We start from the raw sequence: 21,604 nt of genomic DNA, 5'->3' as shown, positions 1-21,604 counted from the left end.
ACCTCTGTGGCTTTATTCAAAACATGCAGTGTTGGAGGGCCTTGAGGACAGGGTTGGGGAACACTGCACTAGGAGGCCCAGTCATTCCTTGGGGGGGGGGGGGGGGTGTCTGCGCATGCCTGGCCTCGTGCCCCATTGCCAAGACTGCACCTGTGGTGACTGGACCCAACTGCCAGATTTACCCAACTAGCAGGTTTATGTGCAGGTACATGAGCCTCAAAACCTTAGTAAATCAGGCCCATTATAAATGACATTTATAAACATTACCAGAACATACAAGAAAATAATTTTAATACAAACATGGCAATTCTTTATTAAAGATGATTTTCTTTCAGTTCCCAGAGTTTAACTAGCTTTGTAATTCATGTTCCTCTATTACAGACTGGCTGTAAGCATTTGCAAACTTGTAATACACATTTTAAATAAAAAAATAAGCCTAAAGAACAAAATCTTTGGGTAAAATGTTTTATGTTAAAGTGCTTGCTACTGCTGTGCTTCCAGAGTATGCCATCGAGGTAATCCTTGGCCATCCTTGTGCCCTCCATGAACATTTTCTTCAGCTACCATGTCCGTTCAGTGGAATAATAAAAACAGAGATGTCATCTAGTGAGGCAAGCTTTCCATTTGCCAATCTCCAGCCACTTTCTCTCCGAACTCCTCTTGTCTGGCGAATTAGCTCTTGTGCAGCAATGTTATATCTGTAACGCAGAACAGAAGACAATACTTTTTATATACGGATTTGCCTATTCATATACAGTAGAATCTTGGTATAGTAAACTCAGGCCTTAGGTCCTGACCATGTGCCTGTATGAATATACAGTGTATACGCAATTCTTCTTTTAATTCTTCTACTTGGCCACGTCCCCCATCAGTTTGGTTTATCAGCTATACAATTCTTCCTTACCATTGTTCCCTCCATGCCACCTGTACAACAGAATTTTCTTTTACAATGCACCGAATTCATCCTTAACAATAACATTTTTTCCTTCAATGACAAATACTACCACCAAATCAGGGGCACAGCCATGGGTAGCTTCTTTGCACCATCATATGCAAACCTCACTATGGGCTACTGTCAAATATCTGATCGATATCTGCTTAAAATGATTACCAACTACCTTAAAGGGCCAGCCTTAAGGTCGTCATAACCAACATTAGACAGTAGTGGGTGCGTATCTCACTATAAACAGAATATTTATAGGTTAACAGGTTTACCTCTGAAAGAAAAATGCAACACTCATCTGTTGAATTTTATAAAATTATCTTGTTATTAAAACAGATAAAGTATATTTATACAGGAATATACATCTCTCCAGTTGTTGTCAATCATCCAAAAAATACATTTTCATCCAAAAATACCTTTTCAAAGTTCCTTTAGTTAAACCAGTCCATTTCAATATAGCAAATATTCTGCTGTAGCTTTTATCCTTCATCGATAATTGTTGTCTCGAGATTGTACAGTGTATGGTACACACAATATGGCTTTATCCTTAAAAAATGATAATATGAAGTTCTATTCTTATATAAAGAACTTAAAGTAGATATCTCTTAATCAATCAAAGCTTGGTAATTATCTCTAAGCTTGCATTTGCATTTGAACAGTAATGCTTACTGATGTATATGAAATAAAGCATAGAAAAAGTTATCTAAAAACTCAAAAAACTACTGAAGTGTGAAAATGACAAGTCTTTAACTTTTATATAGTTATTGTCAATAATTCACCAAGAATAATTGCATATTACCTCTCTGATGTATCTTTCAGAATCACGTAAGTGAGAAGGCAGGCTTCAGCCTACGATGTTTCAGGCAGCAAGGACATCAGGCAATGAATACAATATACAGCCTGAAAACTCTCTTTTATAGAGATTTTCTCCCCAGAAATAATATAAGGGAATTTCCAAACTATTTTTAAATGAGTACATATGACTCAATTGTTGTTTTTATAACATTACTTCACTCTTATTTTTAGATAGGGATATCTAGATGCCCCTTGTGGTTATAAGTGGTAATAGCAGGCACAAGGCTTTCGGGCCTAACTGTTTTAATACAATCTGAAATCAAGTGTATATTATTGATCAGCTTATTAGATATGTTTGAACACTATGCGATTAACATTTTGCGTATAAAGCAGACTTTAGTTTTAGCAGAGTATATATCTTGACCTTAAAAGGTTAAACTTACTAACACAACAAATACTGCATTACATGTGAACATGTTTTCAATACTATCTCATTCTTAACCTTGTAGGAATAAACAGCTCACTTCCAAAAATAACACTGAGAAATACAATAATCTAATTCTGTTTCTGCTCGTACTCACGGATCTTGAAATTCACTCAATTAATCTGCACACCATTTAAACATTTGTACACAGTCTGGGCAAAGGGGGATGATCATTTCTCTGCATTAATATGAGATTCTGACACTACATTGAACAACAACAACTAATAGAAACTGAACATCCATTTACCGACAACATTATACTATACAAACGTTACATCGATGAACTGTTTTTTATCTGGAAAGGCGACATCACACTCATCCCCGCATTCATACAATTTCTAAACACAAACAAAGCCAGCTTCCAATTCACCTCACAACATCACCCTGTATCCATCCACTTCCTGGACCTAACGATTTTTACTAAACACAGTAAAATCAAAACCAAGACCTTCTTCAAATCTGTAGACTCCAACAACTACATCCATTTCAATAGCTTTCATCACCGATCGTGGACCCAGAATACACCCTACAGCCAGTTCAGACGCATACACAGAAACTGTACCGATAACCATGATTATATTACACAATCCAAAATACTTACTAAGAGATTTACTGCTCGAAAATACCTGAAAAAACTCATCCGCAATGCATGCCATAAAGCTAAACAACCCTCCATTTCATACCCAATACCCAATCCTAATACTGATGCAAATCCACCCCCCAGATTCATCACACAATTTAGCAAAAAACACCAGGGCATTAGATCAATACTCAACAAACGATAGGAAATTTTACTCCAGGACCCATACCTCAGACCCATTCTACCCAATAAGCCACTCATCACTTATAGAAGAGCACCCAACCTCTTTAACTTACTAGGCCCCAGCAGACTCCGATGCCACAAAACTGAGAGTACACCTAACGAAGCCCCCTTCACACTAGGATCCTGGTCCTGCAACCACATCCGTTGTCTAGCATGCACCTTTGTCTCTAATACCTCCACATTCAAATCATCTGTCACCAATACCCATTACTCCATAAAGAAACACATCTCCTGCCAGTCCAAATTTGTTATTTATGTGATTACTTGTGCCTGTCATCTCCAGTATGTTGGCAGAACAACTCAAGAAGCCCGGAGCCGAATCGGCCAACATAAAAGGAACATTCTTAATACATTTCACATGCACAGTGTTTCACGCCACTTTCACTTCATGTACCAGAGCAAATCCGACACTTTTTCCATCACTCCAATAGACACCATTAACGAATCAGAACCAGCGGCATTTGAGAATCTCAAAAAGCTAGAAATGTACTGGATCCAGACTCTTAGGACACTCGCTCCAGAAGGATTAAACGAGGTCCTAGAAAAAATCTATTCATTTTCTAAGCAATATATTCATACTGTTCCGTTAACACTTTTATCTAGTCCTCTCTTTTAAGTTTTTAATTTTTAATTTCTAATGTTATGATTTTACAGTTTTACATTTTTACTGTAAATTATGAACAAGCAATACATTGCCACAAAACTGTGATAACCCATGGATGGATAGACAACAATATGGTTATTTATATCATGATGCCACAACATCAAGTGACACAGATGTGACAATCTTTCCTAGTGTTCTATATCATGCTTTTCTTATGTTTTTTACAGTATGTGTTGTGAATATTCTTTGATTATCTTATTATTCTACACGTATCACATCATTTTAACCTGTCTTGCATGTATTTAATTTATCTGTTCAGGTAATATGTAATACTAATAACATTCACCCCATGAGAATTTCTGCCCCACTAAGGTAATGACAATACAACCTTTTCAATTCCGGCCCGTGATATAGTAGTAACAAACCATCCTCATAGGGTCCTTAGTTTTTAAGCCTCTTTATCTGTTTTTACAGTTGTATTCCGTTATTTGCCTTTACATATGTAAAACGCCTATGTTATATTATGTACCAACAACTGGATCAAGATGCATATTTCAATCTAATGACTTTGACAATACCAACTGCCCCCATTAAATGGCAGCAGGTGGCATTAAATGTTATTTGTTATGCTCTATGCATTTTTTCATAATCACCTATATGTATATAATTACAATCCCCCACTAGATGGCACTGCATCACTAAAAATGAACTTGCCCTTACTTTTGCCCTATTCCAAAATGGCACCAGCAACTGCTAGTTGCATCTGCACATGTGCAGAATGACTCAGCACATTTACCAAGCACTGTGATTGGTCAATCAACCCCCAAAGTAGTTGTGACGGTTTAGTGCCACAACTCAGATGACTGACTATTGGTGATCTGCGGAATCACCAAAAATGCAGACGCTATACCCGATTATGTGTGATCCGCAGAATCACCAATAATACCAGTATAGCAAGAGCAAGAGCAGAGTGTGTAGTGTTTGGTGCAACCGTAACTTTAATGGTTTTACAGGACTTTACCAGAAGAGTTGGGAAGGAAAAATCTGGATACAAACAAGACAGATTAGACAAAAAGGCTTCCCAGTGGGGCTGGGAAGGATACAGACAGAGAATACGGAGGTAGTATAGCTGGTCTCTGCCAGGGGTGCCGGCGAGAGACAAGAACCAATCAGACAGATAATAACAGACATTCACCAGATAGCAGACTAGTCCTATCAGAGGAGCTAGCTTAACTGGCAGCAAGAAGCTACCTCAGGCCTTTCCAGTGGAACTGGAAAGGTGACACAAGTGACTTAGACCACTTTGGCATAACCTACCAGAGGGGCTGAGAAGGTACCATCTATCACTAAGCTATACCTCACCAGTGGAGCAGGTGAGGATAGTAAATACATAACAGGTGTTTATCAGTGGAGCTGATGAGCCTCAGACCACGCAGACTAGGCCCCTACAGAGAAGCAGGCTGGCACTAGCTGAACCTAATAAAGGCTAGACCTTTACAGAGGTGCTGGTGAGGTACTAAAGATACACAGGCCATCCGTATAATAAAGTACAAACCCCAGCAAGCTGGGGATACTGAAACTGGAATAGAATCTCCAGAGGAGCGGGTGATTCAGACAATACTGCAGGCTAGTGATAACCTGAGATACAAACAGTACTGCACTAATGATCACCTGTGGAGCAGGTGATTCAGACTGTACTGCAACCTAGGAACTGGAGATACAAACAGTACTGCACTACCAGGTGATTCAGACTGTACTGCAGCCTAGGAACTGGAGATACAAACAGTACTGCACTAAAGATGAAGCTAGCACCTCACCAGTGGCGAGGGCCCACTGGTGAGTAGAATAGTCTGACAGGCAAGGCTTGGCAACAGAGAGGTAAGTATCGGTACAGAATCGTGAGACAAGAGAGTAATCGGTAATCAAGCAGAGGTTCAGCAACTAGAAGACAGACAGGCGGAAGCACAAGATCAGAAAGCAGGATCAGAGTCAGAGTAGTCAGCTAAGAGTCATACACAGAAATCCACACAAAACAATATCCTAGTCTAGGTGTGAAATCCTTAGCATCACACCTGGGATCTAATCTAACAGATAACAGAAACAATATAGCAATAACCTAGTCTAGGTGTGAAATCCTTAGCATCACACCTGGGATCTAGCCGAAGGTCTGAGCGCTGACACGACAACAGACAAGGACAGAGTAACAACTCCAGGTTTAAATACTGAAGGCAGATTAAAGCAGCCCTGCCCGAGGGGCTAAACCAACCTGCAAGATAGATTGACAGGTAGAAGTCAGCTGACCACAATATCAGCTGATCTGTCTCCTACGCCCATAAAGGTCCTTTTGCTCCATGCGCAGGCGTGTGGACTTTAGCTGCTGTGCAACAGAGACCCCTGTCCCACCTGAGTCGGGAAGTGTCACCGGAGCCCTAGTGGTCAGACCGCAAATTGCCTTCCAATCGGTTTCAGCACACAGACCATGCAAGCTTTGGTCGCGATTTTTGCGCAGAAACCGACAGAAATTTGGGCAGCAGCCCGACCAGAAGGGAGCCTGTGAGGTACGGTAATTACAACTTTAAACACTAGTTCAGGGTATCTGCCACCACCTCTGTTACCATGGGACAGAGGATCCCGTTGACTGTCTGAGCCTAGATCTACAAATAAAAACGGTTAAAACACGCTGTATTCTGTCTAGCCAACAACAAACAATAGTAGCGTCTCTTCAGAGACCTGGGATCAGTTCTGTGTGTGCTGAATAATAGGGTAGCTAGAACAACAACTGACGATAGCGTCGGTTTATTGAAAGCAATATAAATAATTAATATATACAGACAATTATTAAAATCAACAATTATTAAAACAGTAATAGCCAGTATGAAATAAAAGGGAGAAAATACTTAGGATTTGTGGAAATATGTCCGTTCTGGGAAAACTTGTAGAGTTCCTTTTGTTTAGTTCCAGCAAAGTTTAAAATCCACGCAAACATGTAAAATGTCCTTTGTTCCAGGTTACAGAAAATGGCCAATCAAGGTGGCCGCTAGCCATGTGTCCTTTGTTTCAGTTGAGACAAGATGGCCGCCAACCATGTGTCCTCTGGCTGGCAATGTGCTCTCAGGAAGGTGGAATTTGGAGGACTGAGGGAAGGGCCCCTCGCAGATACTTTTGAGGAAGCTGGTTTGGGGGTGTGGCAATGCCGGCCCCCTCTGAGTTACCAACAAATGACAGTTCATTCCCTCTGAGAGATTTTAGGGCTAAAATTATGAAATGCTGTAACTCCCGAACCATACACATTATATTTAGGGGGGTAACAGATTCATACTTGTTGGAAAATACAGATTAATATGACATCAGACATGGCTAAGCCAGCGGGTCAGGCTCCTGAGAAGATTCATATCTCAATAACCGGACGGGCTATCACAATGAATGTCATATCAGCACGATGGCCAGGTTTTACCGAACAAGACGATATGAATTTTATAGCTGTGCGACATACGGTTTTCGTATACCGACAGGAAATCATACCACCCATGCTTTTCTCATGGCTGGCTAAGTGGCTCCGGCCAGTCTGTGAAAGAAGTAGGTTTTGAATAGCCCCCTGCTGGGATTAGCTTCCTGAGCACAAGGGTTTGTTCCTGCTCATTAGCATATCAAAAGAGCCATCCTGCAGTTAAGCAGAGGCTCCTATACAATCAATCCCGATTCTAGTGATCTGAAGCGCAATCGATGCAGAGAATCGAGTGCGATCGCTTTTTCTTCACGGGCAGTTCCAGGACGCGTCTGCGGCCCCGCAACCGTCCGTGACAGGAAGCGACACCCGGGATGGCGTGGCCGCAGAGGTGACATCAGGTGTGAAAGCAGCGCCGCTGCTTTCCACCACAGAGGTAACATCTTTGATCGTTACAGTAGTATAAATGAGCACTCCTGGAAATGAGTAGAGATGTCGCGAACCTCCGATTTTCAGTTCGCGAACCTTCGCGAAAAATTCGGTTCACGGAAAAGTTCGCGAACCGCAATAGACTTCAATGGGGAGGCGAACTTTGAAAAATAGAAAAAATTATGCTGGCCACAAAAGTGATGGAAAAGATGTTTCAAGGGGTCTAACACCTGGAGGGGGGCATGGCGGAGTGGGATACATGCCCAAAGTCCCGGGGAAAAATCTGGATTTGACGCAAAGCAGCGTTTTAATCACATTGAATGCTAAATTGCAGGCCTAACATGCTTTCAAACATCTTGCATGGGTATACATCAATCAGGGAGTGTAATTAGAGTTCTGCTTCACACTGACACACCAAACTCACTGTGTAACGCACCGCAAACAGCTGTTTGCGTAGTGACGGCCAAGCTGGAGTGGTGCGCACTCTGGATTTGACGCAAAGCAGCGTTTTAATCACATTGAATGCTAAATTGCAGGCCTAACGTGCTTTCAAACATCTTGCATGGGTATACATCAATCAGGGAGTGTAATTAGAGTTCTGCTTCACACTGACACACCAAACTCACTGTGTAACGCACCGCAAACAGCTGTTTGCGTAGTGACGGCCAAGCTGGAGTGGTGTGCACCGTGGCCAGAGTGTAGGCCGTGGCGTTTTTCAAGCCCATATGGTCGCCGGGCTGTGGCAGCTCAATGATAGAACAACAGTGACTTTCCAGCTGATCAAATTTGGTCTGACCACAATGAAGCAACGACCTTATTATCTTTTGTGTGCCACCCCCACCCGAGACACTCATATAGCCGGCGGTCATTGCTTCATTGTGATACGCAAGCCCCTTCACCGCGGCAAGGTAATGATCACGAAGGGGGATGGGCACATGTACATGCCTTTTGTTTTTTTGTTGCAGCCGCCCGCAGTGCAGCCAGAAAAATTAGGCAGGCATGTACACGCATCAGAAAAATTAGTGTAGCGGCCGCTGCTAGCAGCGGCCTTAAACATTCAGGAATCCGCCTAGAGTCCTTGACCCTGTTGGTGGTGGCGGAGAAGGCAAGCGGCCTGCAGGCAGAGATGCTGTGTGTGGGGACTGACTTAGTCTTCAGTCGTGCAGTAGCCCTCCGGGATCCATTCCTCATTCATTTTGATAAAGGTCAGGTACTGAACACTGTCGTGACTTAGGCGACTTCTCTTCTCAGTAACTATGCCTCCAGCTGCACTGCACAGCTCTGGCCACAGGTCAAGCCTGCGCAACCAGTAGTCCAAGGGTTCATCGTCGCTTTTCGCAGTGTCTACATCCACATTCAAGGCCAGGTAGTCGGCTACCTGCCGGTCCAGGCGTTGGTGGAGGGTGGATCCGGAAGGACTATGGCGAGGAGTTGGACTAAAGAACGTCCGCATGTCCGACATCACCCTGAGATCGCTGGAGCATCCTGTTCTTGCCTGCGTGGACTTGGGAGGAGGAGGGTTACTGCCAGTGGTACCTTGATTGCGTTGTGCAGCCACATCACCCTTAAACGCATTGTAAAGCATCATCGACAGCTTATTCTGCAAGTGCTGCATCCTTTCCGCCTTCTGTTGAGTTGTTAACAGGTCCGCCACTTTGTGCCTGTACCGAGGGTCTAGTAGTGTGGCCACCCAGTACAGGTCATTCGACTTGAGTTTTTTGATACGGGGGTCCTTCAACAGGCTGGACAACATGAAAGAGGACATCTGCACAAAGCTGGATGCAGACATACTCTACATCTCCTCTTGCTCTTCCTCAGTGACGGGACGCAACTCCTCTTCCTCCCCCCAGCCACGAACAATACCACGGGAACGTGGAGCAGCAGAAGCCCCCTGTGACGGCTGCCGCGGTTGTTCTTCTTCCGCCGCCTCTTCCTCCTCCACAGAAACACCTTCCTCATCATCAGAGTCTGACTCCTCTCCTTCCCCACACGACTCCTCTTCTTCCTCCTCCTCCTCCCCCCTCTGTGCTGCTACAGGTGTTGTGGGAACATCGGGTTCGGGTGTAAATGGCTCCCACGACTCCTGCTGCCGTAACTCTTCTCGTTCACGCTCATCCACAGCTGTATCCACCACTCTACGCACGGCACGCTCCAGGAAGTAGGCGTAGGGGATCAAGTCTCTGATGGTGCCCTCATCGCGATTCACCAGTTTGGTCACCTCCTCAAATGGTTCCATGACCCTGCATGCATTTCGCATCAGTGTCCAGTTGTTGGGCCACAACATCCCCATCCTCCCAGATTGTGTCCTTGTACTGTAATGATACAGGTACTGGGTGACGGCTTTCTCCTGGTCTAGCAGGCGAGAGAACATCAGAAGGGTGGAATTCCAGCGAGTCGAGCTATCGCAAATCAGGCGTCTCACCGGCAAGTTGTTTCTACGCTGAATGTCCGCAAAGCGTGCCATGGCCTTGTAAGAGCGCCTGAAATGCCCACACAACTTCCTGGCCTGCTTCAGGACGTCCTCTAAGCCTGGGTACTTGGACACAAATCTTTGCACAACCAGATTCAGCACATGTGCCATGCAGGGTATGTGTGTTAGTTTTCCCAAATTCAACGCAGCAATGAGATTGCTGCCATTGTCATACACCACGTTGCCGATCTCAAGCTTGTGCGGGGTTAGCCATTGCTCCACCTGTTTGTTAAGAGCAGCCAGGAGAGCTGCTACAGTGTGACTCTCCGCTTTCAGGCAAGACATGTCTAACACTGCGTGACACCGTCGTACCTGGCATGCAGCATAGGCCCTGGGGTGCTGGGACTGTGTAGCTGGAGAGGAGATCACGGCACCAGCCGAGGAGGAGGAGGAGGAGGATGACGACAGCGAAGCGGTGGTAGCAGGTGGAGAGGAGGTGGCTGGAGGCCTGCATGCAAGCCGTGGAGGTGTGACAAGTCGGTCTGCTGCGCAGCCACGTACTCCCTGCTTGCTGCCATCGGTCACCAGGTTGACCCAATGGGCTGTGTATGTAATGTAGTGGTTGTTGTAAATAAGAAAAGGCCAAAGATAGAGCTATGGAGTTAGATAGACAGACCTCATTAAAAAGGAGAAAAAAATATGAGGTAGATGAAAAAGTGAGACTCATTACAAGATATGGTTCACATTGGCCTCAGTTGACTGACATACTAAACAAGCACTGGTATTTGTTAGAAAGAGACCCGGTTCTTGCTAGAATTGTGGGTCCCTATCCAGCCATGACGGCGCGGAGAGCACCAAATTTGAAGGATGCATTAGTAAAAACCAAAGTGTATTCAAAATCCCAAGCCACCAATGCACAGAGTAGGGGTTTTATAGGCCCCAAACCAGTGGGAATGTACCCGTGCGGTAAGTGTACCTACTGTAAATTGGTTCATAAAACAAAAAAGTTTGAAAATACAGCAGGAGACAAACAATATGATATAAGAACTTATATTAACTGCAATACAGTGGGAGCCGTATACATGATAACGTGCCCGTGCGGCCTCAAATACATTGGCAAGACAGGTAGATTACTGAAAAAACGCATAGGGGAACACATAGCCAACATAAAAGGTGTAGACGAAGATAGCCCCCTGGGAACTCACTTTGCTGTGTTCCACAATAGTGATCCGAGTCTATTGAGATTTAAAGGCATAGTGAAACCCAAACAGAGCCCAAGAGGGGGTGATTATGATAGGTTGCTATACCAAGTAGAAAGTAGGTGGATATATACCCTAGGCACATTATACCCTGGAGGGCTAAACACAGACTTAAATCTGGCGGTGTTTTTGCCAGATTAGGTTCCATATGATCTTGCCTTGTTAAGTAGGAGCATGGGTTACGTTGCCATGGAGGTAATTTTACAGCAATTTTATACTAATTTCCACTAATACTACCACTTTAAGTAGTTGGGGTATTGGTATTGCAAGAAAAATAGGTTGCACCAATGCCGAAATATATGTTGTGATATAGGTGGAGGTATGCATGTTGGTTGCACCTGGACTGCATAGGATAGCAGTGGATGGATGAGAAAAAATCCTGTCTTAGAAATGCTCAAAAAATGCTCAAAAAAATGCTCAAAAAATGCTCAAAAAATGCTCAAAAATTGCTCAAAAAACGCTCTAAAAATGCTCAGAAAACACTTTAAAAATGTTCTCAAACTGCTTTAAAAATGCTTTAAAAATGTAATAAAAAGGATCTAAAAATGATCTAGAAATGACCAAAAAATGCTCTAAAAATGCATCAAAAATGAATTAAAATATAATCAAGAAATGTTGCTGAGAATGATATATGAATGATCAAATAATGGTCTAGAAATGATAGTTTAAAGTTGGCTATGAAGCAATAATGACGAAGGACTGTGTACCAGGGTCCCTGTAAAAAGGAAAGTGTTAAAAAGAAAAAGTGGCTGACTCCTCCCCTGGGCGTAGGCTGTTCCGTAAGGAAGAGAGAAAAAAATGCACTACGAGATAAAAGGGCTGGGCGACGCCCCCTCTGTCACATCCACAGCAGATGCACTGAGGAAGCCCACGTGACGACTAGTGGGCGTAACGCGTATGCGAGGCGTGGTACATGCCGCTGGAAGAGAGCGTGTGACGCTATGTACCCCTCCACCAGCACATGGATTTAGCAAGTCTGGCCGGTCAAAGAAGACTACCCCTCAACTCGTGGAGTATCATTCAGTGATGGCAGAGGAAGCCGCGGGACGCCGCGGACACAAGTCTACAAGCGCTGAGATGATCTTATAAGAGACGAGACGTGACATGAGGTGGTGAGTGCTGCTGAGCAGCATTGGAATAAGCATCATATAAGGACTATGCATAATTAAGAAAGCTCAAGGGAGCCCTAACTATGCTGTGTGAGTGCAGCCCATTGTAGAGGAAGGTGTAGTCCATGGACACTAGTATTTCCTTGGAAGATTAAAACAACAATATATGGAACTGTGATGCGGAAATTAAACTGCCTAGATCTCAAACAGAATTCCATTGATAAATGTGATGTTGCAAAGAAAACTAGATAGATCTTGAACTGCTATTCAAACTGAGCATTGTTTGTGCTGACCAGGCCTTAATTTTGCATGTGCATGTGCTGGTGTGAATGGGGAGCGCTCCAATCCAATATAGGCATTGTTTTTAGGGGGGTAGGGGTTGTTTATTGCGGGGTTTGTATACTGAATCAATAAATTATGAAGCATTGTGAGAAATTGGTTCCCTTGTTTGGTTGTAATGTAGTGGCCCTGCCCGTGCTTGGCAGACCAGGCATCCGTGGTCAGGTGGACCCTTGACCCAACGCTGTGTGCCAGAGATGACACCACTTGCCTCTCAACTGCACGGTACAGTTTGGGTATGGCCTTTTGTGAAAAATAATTGCGGCCTGGCATCTTCCACTGCGGTGTACCAATGGCCACAAACTTACGGAAAGCCTCCGACTCCACCAGCTTGTATGGTAATAGCTGGCGAGCTAATAGTTCCGCCACGCCAACTGTCAGACCCCGGGCAAGAGGGTGACTGGCAGACATTTGCTTCTTACGCTCAAATACTTCCTTCACGGATAGCTGGGTACTGCTGTGGGCAGAGGAGAAGGAACCACTGAAGGGAAGAGGCGGTGTGGAGGAGGGTGGCTGTGAAGGTGCAATGGAGAAAGTGGATGAAGACGATGCACCTGAAGGAGGAAGAGGAGAAGGAGGGTGGCTTGTCTTTTGAGGGGTGCTGCTTTTCCTCAGGTGTTCTTGCCATAGCTGTTTGTGCCTTTTCTCCAGGTGCCTTCGTAAGGCACTTGTCCCTACGTGAGAGTTGGCCTTTCCACGGCTCAATTTTTGCTGGCAGAGACAACAGATGGCTTTGCTCCGATCTGAGACACACGTGAAAAAATTTCCAAACCGCTGAGCCCCCCTGGGGTGATGGCGCTACGGTGGCATCAGCAGCTGACGTTGAAGGGCATGTTGGCTGGCTGGCCATAGCTGGCGATACATGGCGCCGGACACTGCCCCCAGCTGTTTCTGAGGACGAGCTCCCTCTGCTTCTATCATGAGTCGTCTCCTCCTACTCCTCTCTGACTCCTCCTCTGAACTGTCCCCCTGGTCATCTCCTCTACCGGGAACATACAGTGGAGGAAATAATTATTTGACCCCTCACTGATTTTGTAAGTTTCTCCAATGACAGAGAAATGAAAAGTCTCAGAACAGTATCATTTCAATGGTAGGTTTATTTTAACAGTGGCAGATAGCACATCAAAAGGAAAATCGAAAAAATAACATTAAATAGAAGATAGCAACTGATTTGCATTTCATTGAGTGAAATAAGTTTTTGAACCCCTACCAACCATTAAGAGTTCTGGCTCCCACAGAGTGGTTAGACACTTCTACTCAATTAGTCACCCTCATTAAGGACACCTGTCTTAACTAGTCACCTGTATAAAAGACACCTGTCCACAGAATCAATCAATCAAGCAGACTCCAAACTCTCCAACATGGGAAAGACCAAAGAGCTGTCCAAGGACGTCAGAGACAAAATTGTAGACCTGCACAAGGCTGGAATGGGCTACAAAACCGTTAGCAAGAAGCTGGGAGAGAAGGTGACAACTGTTGGTGCGATTGTTCGAAAATGGAAGGAGCACAAAATGACCATCAATCGACCTCGCTCTGGGGCTCCACGCAAGATCTCACCTCGTGGGGTGTCAATGGTTCTGAGAAAGGTGAAAAAGCATCCTAGAACTACACGGGAGGAGTTAGTGAATGACCTCAAATTAGCAGGGACCACAGTCACCAAGAAAACCATTGGAAACACATTACACCGCAATGGATTAAAATCCTGCAGCCCTCGCAAGGTCCTCCTGCTCAAGAAGGCACATGTGCAGGCCCGTCTGAAGTTTGCCAATGAACACCTGAATGATTCTGTGAGTGACTGGGAGAAGGTGCTGTGGTCTGATGAGACCAAAATAGAGCTCTTTGGCATTAACTCAACTCGCTGTGTTTGGAGGAAGAAAAATGCTGCCTATGACCCCCAAAACACCGTCCCCACCGTCAAGCATGGGGGTGGAAACATTTTGCTTTGGGGGTGTTTTTCTGCTAAGGGCACAGGACAACTTAATCGCATTAACAGGAAAATGGACGGAGCCATGTATCGTAAAATCCTGAACAACAACCTCCTTCCCTCTGCCAGGAAACTGAAAATGGGTCGTGGATGGGTGTTCCAGCACGACAATGACCCAAAACATACAGCAAAGGCAACAAAGGAGTGGCTCAAGAAGAAGCACATTAAGGTCATGGAGTGGCCTAGTCAGTCTCCGGACCTTAATCCAATAGTAAACCTATGGAGGGAGCTCAAGCTCAGAGTTGCACAGACAGCCTCGAAACCTTAGGGATTTAGAGATGATCTGCAAAGAGGAGTGGACCAACATTCCTCCTAATATGTGTGCAAACTTGGTCATCAATTACAAGAAACGTTTGACCTCTGTGCTTGCAAACAAGGGTTTTTTCACTAAGTATTAAGTCTTTTATTGTTAGAGGGTTCAAAAACTTATTTCACTCAATGAAATGCAAATCAGTTGCTATCTTTTATTTAAGGTTATTTTTTCGATTTTCCTTTTGATGTGCTATCTGCCACTGTTAAAATAAACCTACCATTGAAATGATACTGTTCTGAGACTTTTCATTTCTTTGTCATTGGATAAACTTACAAAATCAGTGAGGAGTGAAAAATAATTATTTCCTCCACTGTATGTGGTATCCGTATAATCGTCATCATAATCCTCCTGGCCAGCTGCGCTTTCCTCAGACACCTCCTCAACTGCACCAACTTCAGGTGGTCCATCATCCCCATCCACACACGTTACGTCCATACTATCGCCACCTAACTCAGACGTATGAGGTGGTGTACCTGCGCCTTCTTGTTGTTGTTGCAGTAGTGGCTGGGAATCAGTGATTTCACCACCACCAAATAACTCCTGCGAAGTGTCAAATGCAGCGGATGTGGTGCTTGTTGTAGCGCTGGTGGCTGCGGGAGATGAGGTGTTCTTTGTTAAATACTTAAGCACCTCCTCACGATTTTGGGAAGTGATGGCACGTGCCTTCTTCTGAGCACTGTATTTTGGGCCAGGTCCGCACGAAATCACAGCAACACCACCTCGCACAGCCACAGACCTGCCGGTGCCTGGTGGCCTTCCTCTGGGTCTGCCTCTACCTCTTCCTCTACCTGGTTTGTCCATTTTGTCCATCTCGGGGGGATGCTAGGTATATGCAGTGAGGTGGGTTCACTCAACACAACAGGTAGTTAGATGCAGTGAGCTGGGTTCACTGAACAGTAAAGGTACTTAAGATGCAGTGAGGTGGGTTCTCACTCAACACAACAGGTAGTAAGATGCAGTGAGCTAGGTTCACTGAATAGTAAAGGTACTTAAGATGCAGTGAGGTGGGTTCTCACTCAACACAACAGGTAGTTAGATGCAGTGAGCTGGGTTCACTGAACAGTAAAGGTACTTAAGATGCAGTGAGGTGGGTTCTCACTCAACACAACAGGTAGTTAGATGCAGTGAGCTAGGTTCACTCAACACAAAGCTAGGTATATGCAGTGATGAGGTGGGTTAAGTAAACACAACAGGTACTGGGTAGTTAGATGCAGTGAGCTGGGTTCACTGAACAGTAAAGGTACTTAACCTCCCTGTCGGTATATAAAAAACTGCCAGGGGGCAGCGCTGCTGTTTTTTTGCTTTTTTTTTTTTTAAATCATGTAGCGAGCCTAGGGATGACGTCACCGACATCATGGACGTCCTGACGTCTAAGGGAGACTCAATCCACCCCTTAGCGCTGCCTGGCGCTGATAGGCCAGGCAGCGCAGGGGTCTAGGGGGGGGGGGCTCTGCGGCGGGGCGGATAGCGGCGAATCGGCGCGGGGGCGATCGGTGTGCTGACGCAGCTAGCAAAGTGCTAGCTGCGTTCAGCAAAAAAAAAATTACGCAGATCGGCCCAGCAGGGCCTGAGAAAACCTCCTGCGCGGCTTACCCGGAAGTACGTCCTGGGTTACCGCCAGGAAGGTTAAGATGCAGTGAGGTGGGTTCTCACTCAACACAACAGGTAGTAAGATGCAGTGAGCTGGGTTCACTGAACAGTAAAGGTACTTAAGATGCAGTGAGGTGGGTTCTCACTCAACACAACAGGTAGTTAGATGCAGTGAGGTGGCCAGGTGGGTTCACTCAACACAACAGGTAGTTAGATGCAGTGAGCTGGGTTCACTGAACAGTAAAGGTACTTAAGATGCAGTGAGGTGGGTTCTCACTCAACACAACAGGTAGTAAGATGCAGTGAGCTGGGTTCACTGAACAGTAAAGGTACTTAAGATGCAGTGAGGTGGGTTCTCACTCAACACAACATGTAGTTAGAGACAGTGAGGTGGCAAGGTGGGTTCTCACTCAACACAACAGGTAGTAAGATGCAGTGAGCTGGGTTCACTGAACAGTAAAGGTACTTAAGATGCAGTGAGGTGGGTTCTCACTCAACACAACAGGTAGTTAGATGCAGTGAGGTGGCCAGGTGGGTTCACTCAACACAACAGGTAGTAAGATGCAGTGAGCTGGGTTCACTGAACAGTAAAGGTACTTAAGATGCAGTGAGGTGGGTTCTCACTCAACACAACAGGTAGTTAGAGACAGTGAGGTGGCCAGGTGGGTTCACTCAACACAACAGGTAGTTAGATGCAGTGAGCTGGGTTCACTCAACACAAAGCTAGGAATATGCAGTGATGAGGTGGGTTCACAACAGGTACTGGGGTATATGCAGTACTGGGTAGTACAATGTGCAGCTCCCTGTCACACACACAGGTAGTCACTGAATGTGCTGGGCTGCTGGCAGTGGCACACACACTATCAATTAGCAAGGCTGTGCATGCAACAAAAGTGTCAGTTTGACACACAGAAAAAAAAAATATGTACAGGATGAGCTCTGAAAAGAGCTGTTGCTGTTGATGGGTGCTTTAAAAGCAATAATAATCAGTCAGGAGCAAGCAAAGCAGCCTAGAACCTAACTAATCTGTCCCTAGGAGAAAAAGTCTGCAGCAGCTGTCCCTTTCCTCTCTCTAGCAGGCACACGAGTGACTGTAATGGCCGCCGGAGGCTGCCTTATATAAGGGGGGGGGGGGGCTCCAGGCCTTAGTGTAGCCTGAATGGCTACAATGTGCCTGCTGACTGTGATGCAGAGGGTCAAAGTTGACCCTCATAGTGCATTATGGGGCGAATCGAACTTCTGCAAAAGTTTGCCTGCTGCAGGCGAACGCGAACCCCCTAAGTTTGCCTGGAACCGTTCGCCGGCGAACCGTTCGGTACATCTCTAGAAATGAGCACTCACAGAGGGGCCTGGCTCTTCTACTCGGAGCAGTGCTTTTAGGCACTGCTAGATTTGGGCGCAGCGAGCCCCGCCATAGACTATAATAGGAATCAGTCTCTAGAGGCGGTCAGTGAGTAACGTCAGCACCATCAGAAGACGGAGCCGAAGTTGCTTAAAAAAACACAATAATTCAGCCTCCAGCAATCGCTGGAAGCCGAATTATATCATTCCCCCACTATCCATGGCGGCCTGGAGGGGGAATAGTAATTAACCCGGCCCGGACTTGTGCAGAAGCAGGATCAGCCATATAACAGCTGTATCCTGCGCCCAAGTCTACCGGCGCCGTTTTCATATGTACTCCTACTGACCACATATGGTAAGTCCCAGCTCTCCTTTCCTTAAGATACCTTCATTTTTTTCATTGCTTGTGAATTTTTTGCATTGAGAATTAGGTTTTCGATTCGAGGTATATCTTGGATTTTTACATTCTTTGCTTTTAGCGCAAAAATGTACGAGATCAATATTTTATTGTGAAAACATAAAACTATGTTTTAGCGCAAAACGTCTAAAACAATATTTTATACATTCTAGCCCGAAAGATCAGTATTTTTTTCGTGGAAATTTGCAATGTACGCGAAAACCGCAAGATAACGGGATTTTTTCCCAAAAATGTTTGCTCGAAAATTGAATTAAACATTATTTTTGTAAAAATTTATGCGAAAAAAATAATTTTAACAGTTTTGGTCATCACTGCTCACAATTATCTTTTCCACTGTCTGTATCCCAATCACCCCCACTTTTTAATACCTTTTTAATACCTATTTCACCTTGAATGTTTGATATTTATTTATAGTTATAAGTTTATATATATTTTATTTTTTATATAATTAATGACTGTGTGACTACACATGGGTTTTGAGCCAATTATCTCTGTTTACAGCTACTACTCAGTTGTTATTGCCTGATGAAGCGGGATCAAACCTGCGAAACGCGTTGCATATTTGGAGTTTATAAATAAAATATATTGACTGTCTTTACTACAGTCGTTGTGTGTCTACTTGGAGGAGGTAAGTCCACCACTACCTCCTCTATTTACCAAGAATTTGGTTTTTAAGCTCATTTAGCTTCCTTTTATCCTTTTGGCGCCTCTGTTCTCCTGCATAACGTCCCTCGAAGTGTCTTATAAGGGGATTTCACAAATGTGGTAGTGAACGGTTTTAGCTTATCATCCATGGCAGCCCATAACTGAAGATTCAGTCCCTAGCTTATTGTGACAAATGTAGGAAGGTGAAAGCATGTTCCTAAAGTGAGGTTTTTTTTTTTTGTGGTTTGCAGTTTAGAAGGGTATGTTTTCTCATAGAAGTTAACTGTGGCATACCCACTTGTGCATTGAGTTTCTTCCAATGCACAAACGCATGATAAGCTGCATTTTAAAACTGGCACAGACCTGACTCCTGTTCCATTTTTTGTTATCTCCTACATAGAAATGTCAATGGAAATGCAACTAGAATTAAAAACGTTCATGGCTACATGCAAACACATGGCAATTTAATTTGCAGTGCGTATAGAAAATCCATGAACTTGCAATATCTAGTTGGAATGGGCTCATAGGCCTTCTTTCCACAGACAATCACAGAATGCATAGAAAAAATACAAAGGGCTTGATTCACAAAGCGGTGCTAACCTACTTAGCACGTCTAAAGTCTTTAGACGCGCTAACCAGGGTGCTAAGTAGGTTAGCACCGGATTTCTCAATCAGATCGCGCGCTAACTTTGCGCACGCAAAGTTTTACACGCGCAAAGTTTTTACTCGCGCTAAGTCCCATAGGCTTTAATGGGCACTTCGCGCGGAGCGCCCTGCGCTCTGTGCAGTACGCGCGTAAAGTTTTACGCGCATAAAGTTTTGTGTGCGTAAAGTTTTATGCGCGAAAAGCTTGTTTAGACGTGCTAAGGGGGTTTTCACAGGCGTGCTAACAGTTAGCACCGCTTTGTGAATCAAGCCCAAAATGTCTTCCACACCCCCCCTTGTCATATCAGCATATACAGTGGTGTGAAAAACTATTTGCCCCCTTCCTGATTTCTTATTCTTTTGCATGTTTGTCACACTTAAATGATTCTGCTCATCAAAAACCGTTAACTATTAGTCAAAGATAACCTAATTGAGCACAAAATGCAGTTTTAAATGATGGTTTTTATTATTTAGTGAGAAAAAAAACCTCCAAATCGACATGGCCCTGTGTGAAAAAGTGATTGCCCCCCCTTGTTAAAAAATAACTTAAAGGTGGTTTATTACACCTGCGTTTAATTTCTGTAGTCACCCCCAGGACTGATTACTGCCACACCTGTTTCAATCAGGAAATCACTTAAATAGGAGCTATCTGACACAGAGATGTAGACCAAAAGCACCTCAAAAGCTAGACATCATGCCAAGATCCAAAGAAATTCAGGAACAAATGAGAACAAAAGTACTGTAATTGAAATCTATCAGTCTGGTAAAGGTTATGAAGCCATTTCTAAAGCTTTGGGACTCCAGCGAACCACAGTGAGAGCCATTATCCACAAATGGCAAACACATGGAACAGTGATGAACCTTCCCAAGAGTGGCCGGCCGACCAAAATTACCCCAAGAGCGCAGAGAAAACTCATCCGAGAGGCCACAAAAGACCCCAGGACAACATCTAAAGAACTACAGGCCTCACTTGCCTCAATTAAGGTCAGTGTTCACGACTCCACCGCAAGAAAGAGACTGGGCAAAAACGGCCTGCATGGAAGATTTCCAAGGCGCAAACCACTTTTAAGCAAAAAGAACATTAAGGCTTGTCTCAATTTTGCTAAAAAAACATCTCAATGATTGCCAAGACTTTTGGGAAAATACCTTGTGGACCGACGAGACAAAAGTTGAACTTTTTGGAAGGTGCGTGTCCCGTTACATCTGGCGTAGAAGTAACACAGCATTTCAGCAGAAGAACATCATACCAACAGTAAAATATGGTGGTGGTAGTGTGATGGTCTGGGGTTGTTTTGCTGCTTCAGGACCTGGAAGGCTTGCTGTGATAGATGGAACCATGAATTCTACTGTCTGCCAAAAAATCCTGAAGGAGAATGTCCGGCCATCTGTTCATCAACTCAAGCTGAGGCGATCTTGGGTGCTGCAGCAGGACAATGACCCAAAACACACCAGCAAATCCACCTCTGAATGGCTGAAGAAAAACAAAATGAAGACTTTGGAGAGGCCTAGTCAAAGTCCTGACCTGAATCCTATTGAGATGTTGTGGCATGACCTTAAAAAGGCGGTTCATGCTAGAAAACCCTCAAATAAAGCTGAATTACAACAATTCTGCAAAGATGAGTGGGCCAAAATTCCTCCAGAGCGCGGTAAAAGACTTGTTGCAAGTTATCGCAAACGCTTGATTGCAGTTATTGCTGCTAAGGGTGGCCCAACCAGTTATTAGGTTCAGGGGGCAATTTCTTTTTCACACAGGGCCATGTAGGTTTTGAGGTTTTTTTCTCACTAAATAATAAAAACAGTCATTTAAAACTGCATTTTGTGTTCAATTATGTTACCTTTGACTAATGGTTAACGGTTTTTGATGAGCAGAAACATTTAAGTGTGACAAACATGCAAAAGAATAAGAAATCAGGAAGGGGGCAAATAGTTTTTCACACCACTGTAGCCTGGTAAGATATTGAAACAACATAGTGTACCTCTGTTTTTATACTTCAGCACCGCACCAGTGAAGTCACTACTATTGTTAAA

General features: G+C 44.3%; 1 protein-coding gene across 2 annotated transcripts in view; it reads right to left on the bottom strand.

The window, feature by feature from the left end:
- Positions 1-284: 284 nt before the first annotated feature.
- PPM1J (protein phosphatase, Mg2+/Mn2+ dependent 1J) overlaps positions 285-21,604 on the bottom strand; it is a 146,390-nt gene continuing 125,070 nt past the window's right edge. For both annotated transcript variants that reach the window (XM_068265574.1, XM_068265573.1), the window contains exon 10: positions 285-698. In XM_068265574.1, the coding sequence (XP_068121675.1) occupies positions 557-698 (142 nt within the window). In that variant the 3' untranslated portion in view covers positions 285-556. The remainder of the gene's footprint in view (positions 699-21,604) is intronic.

Source organism: Hyperolius riggenbachi, chromosome 2 (genome assembly GCF_040937935.1).
Source record: "Hyperolius riggenbachi isolate aHypRig1 chromosome 2, aHypRig1.pri, whole genome shotgun sequence".
NCBI classification, from domain to species: domain Eukaryota; kingdom Metazoa; phylum Chordata; class Amphibia; order Anura; family Hyperoliidae; genus Hyperolius; species Hyperolius riggenbachi.
Note: the sequence above shows the minus strand (reverse complement) of the source record. Positions and strands in the feature narration are given on the sequence as shown.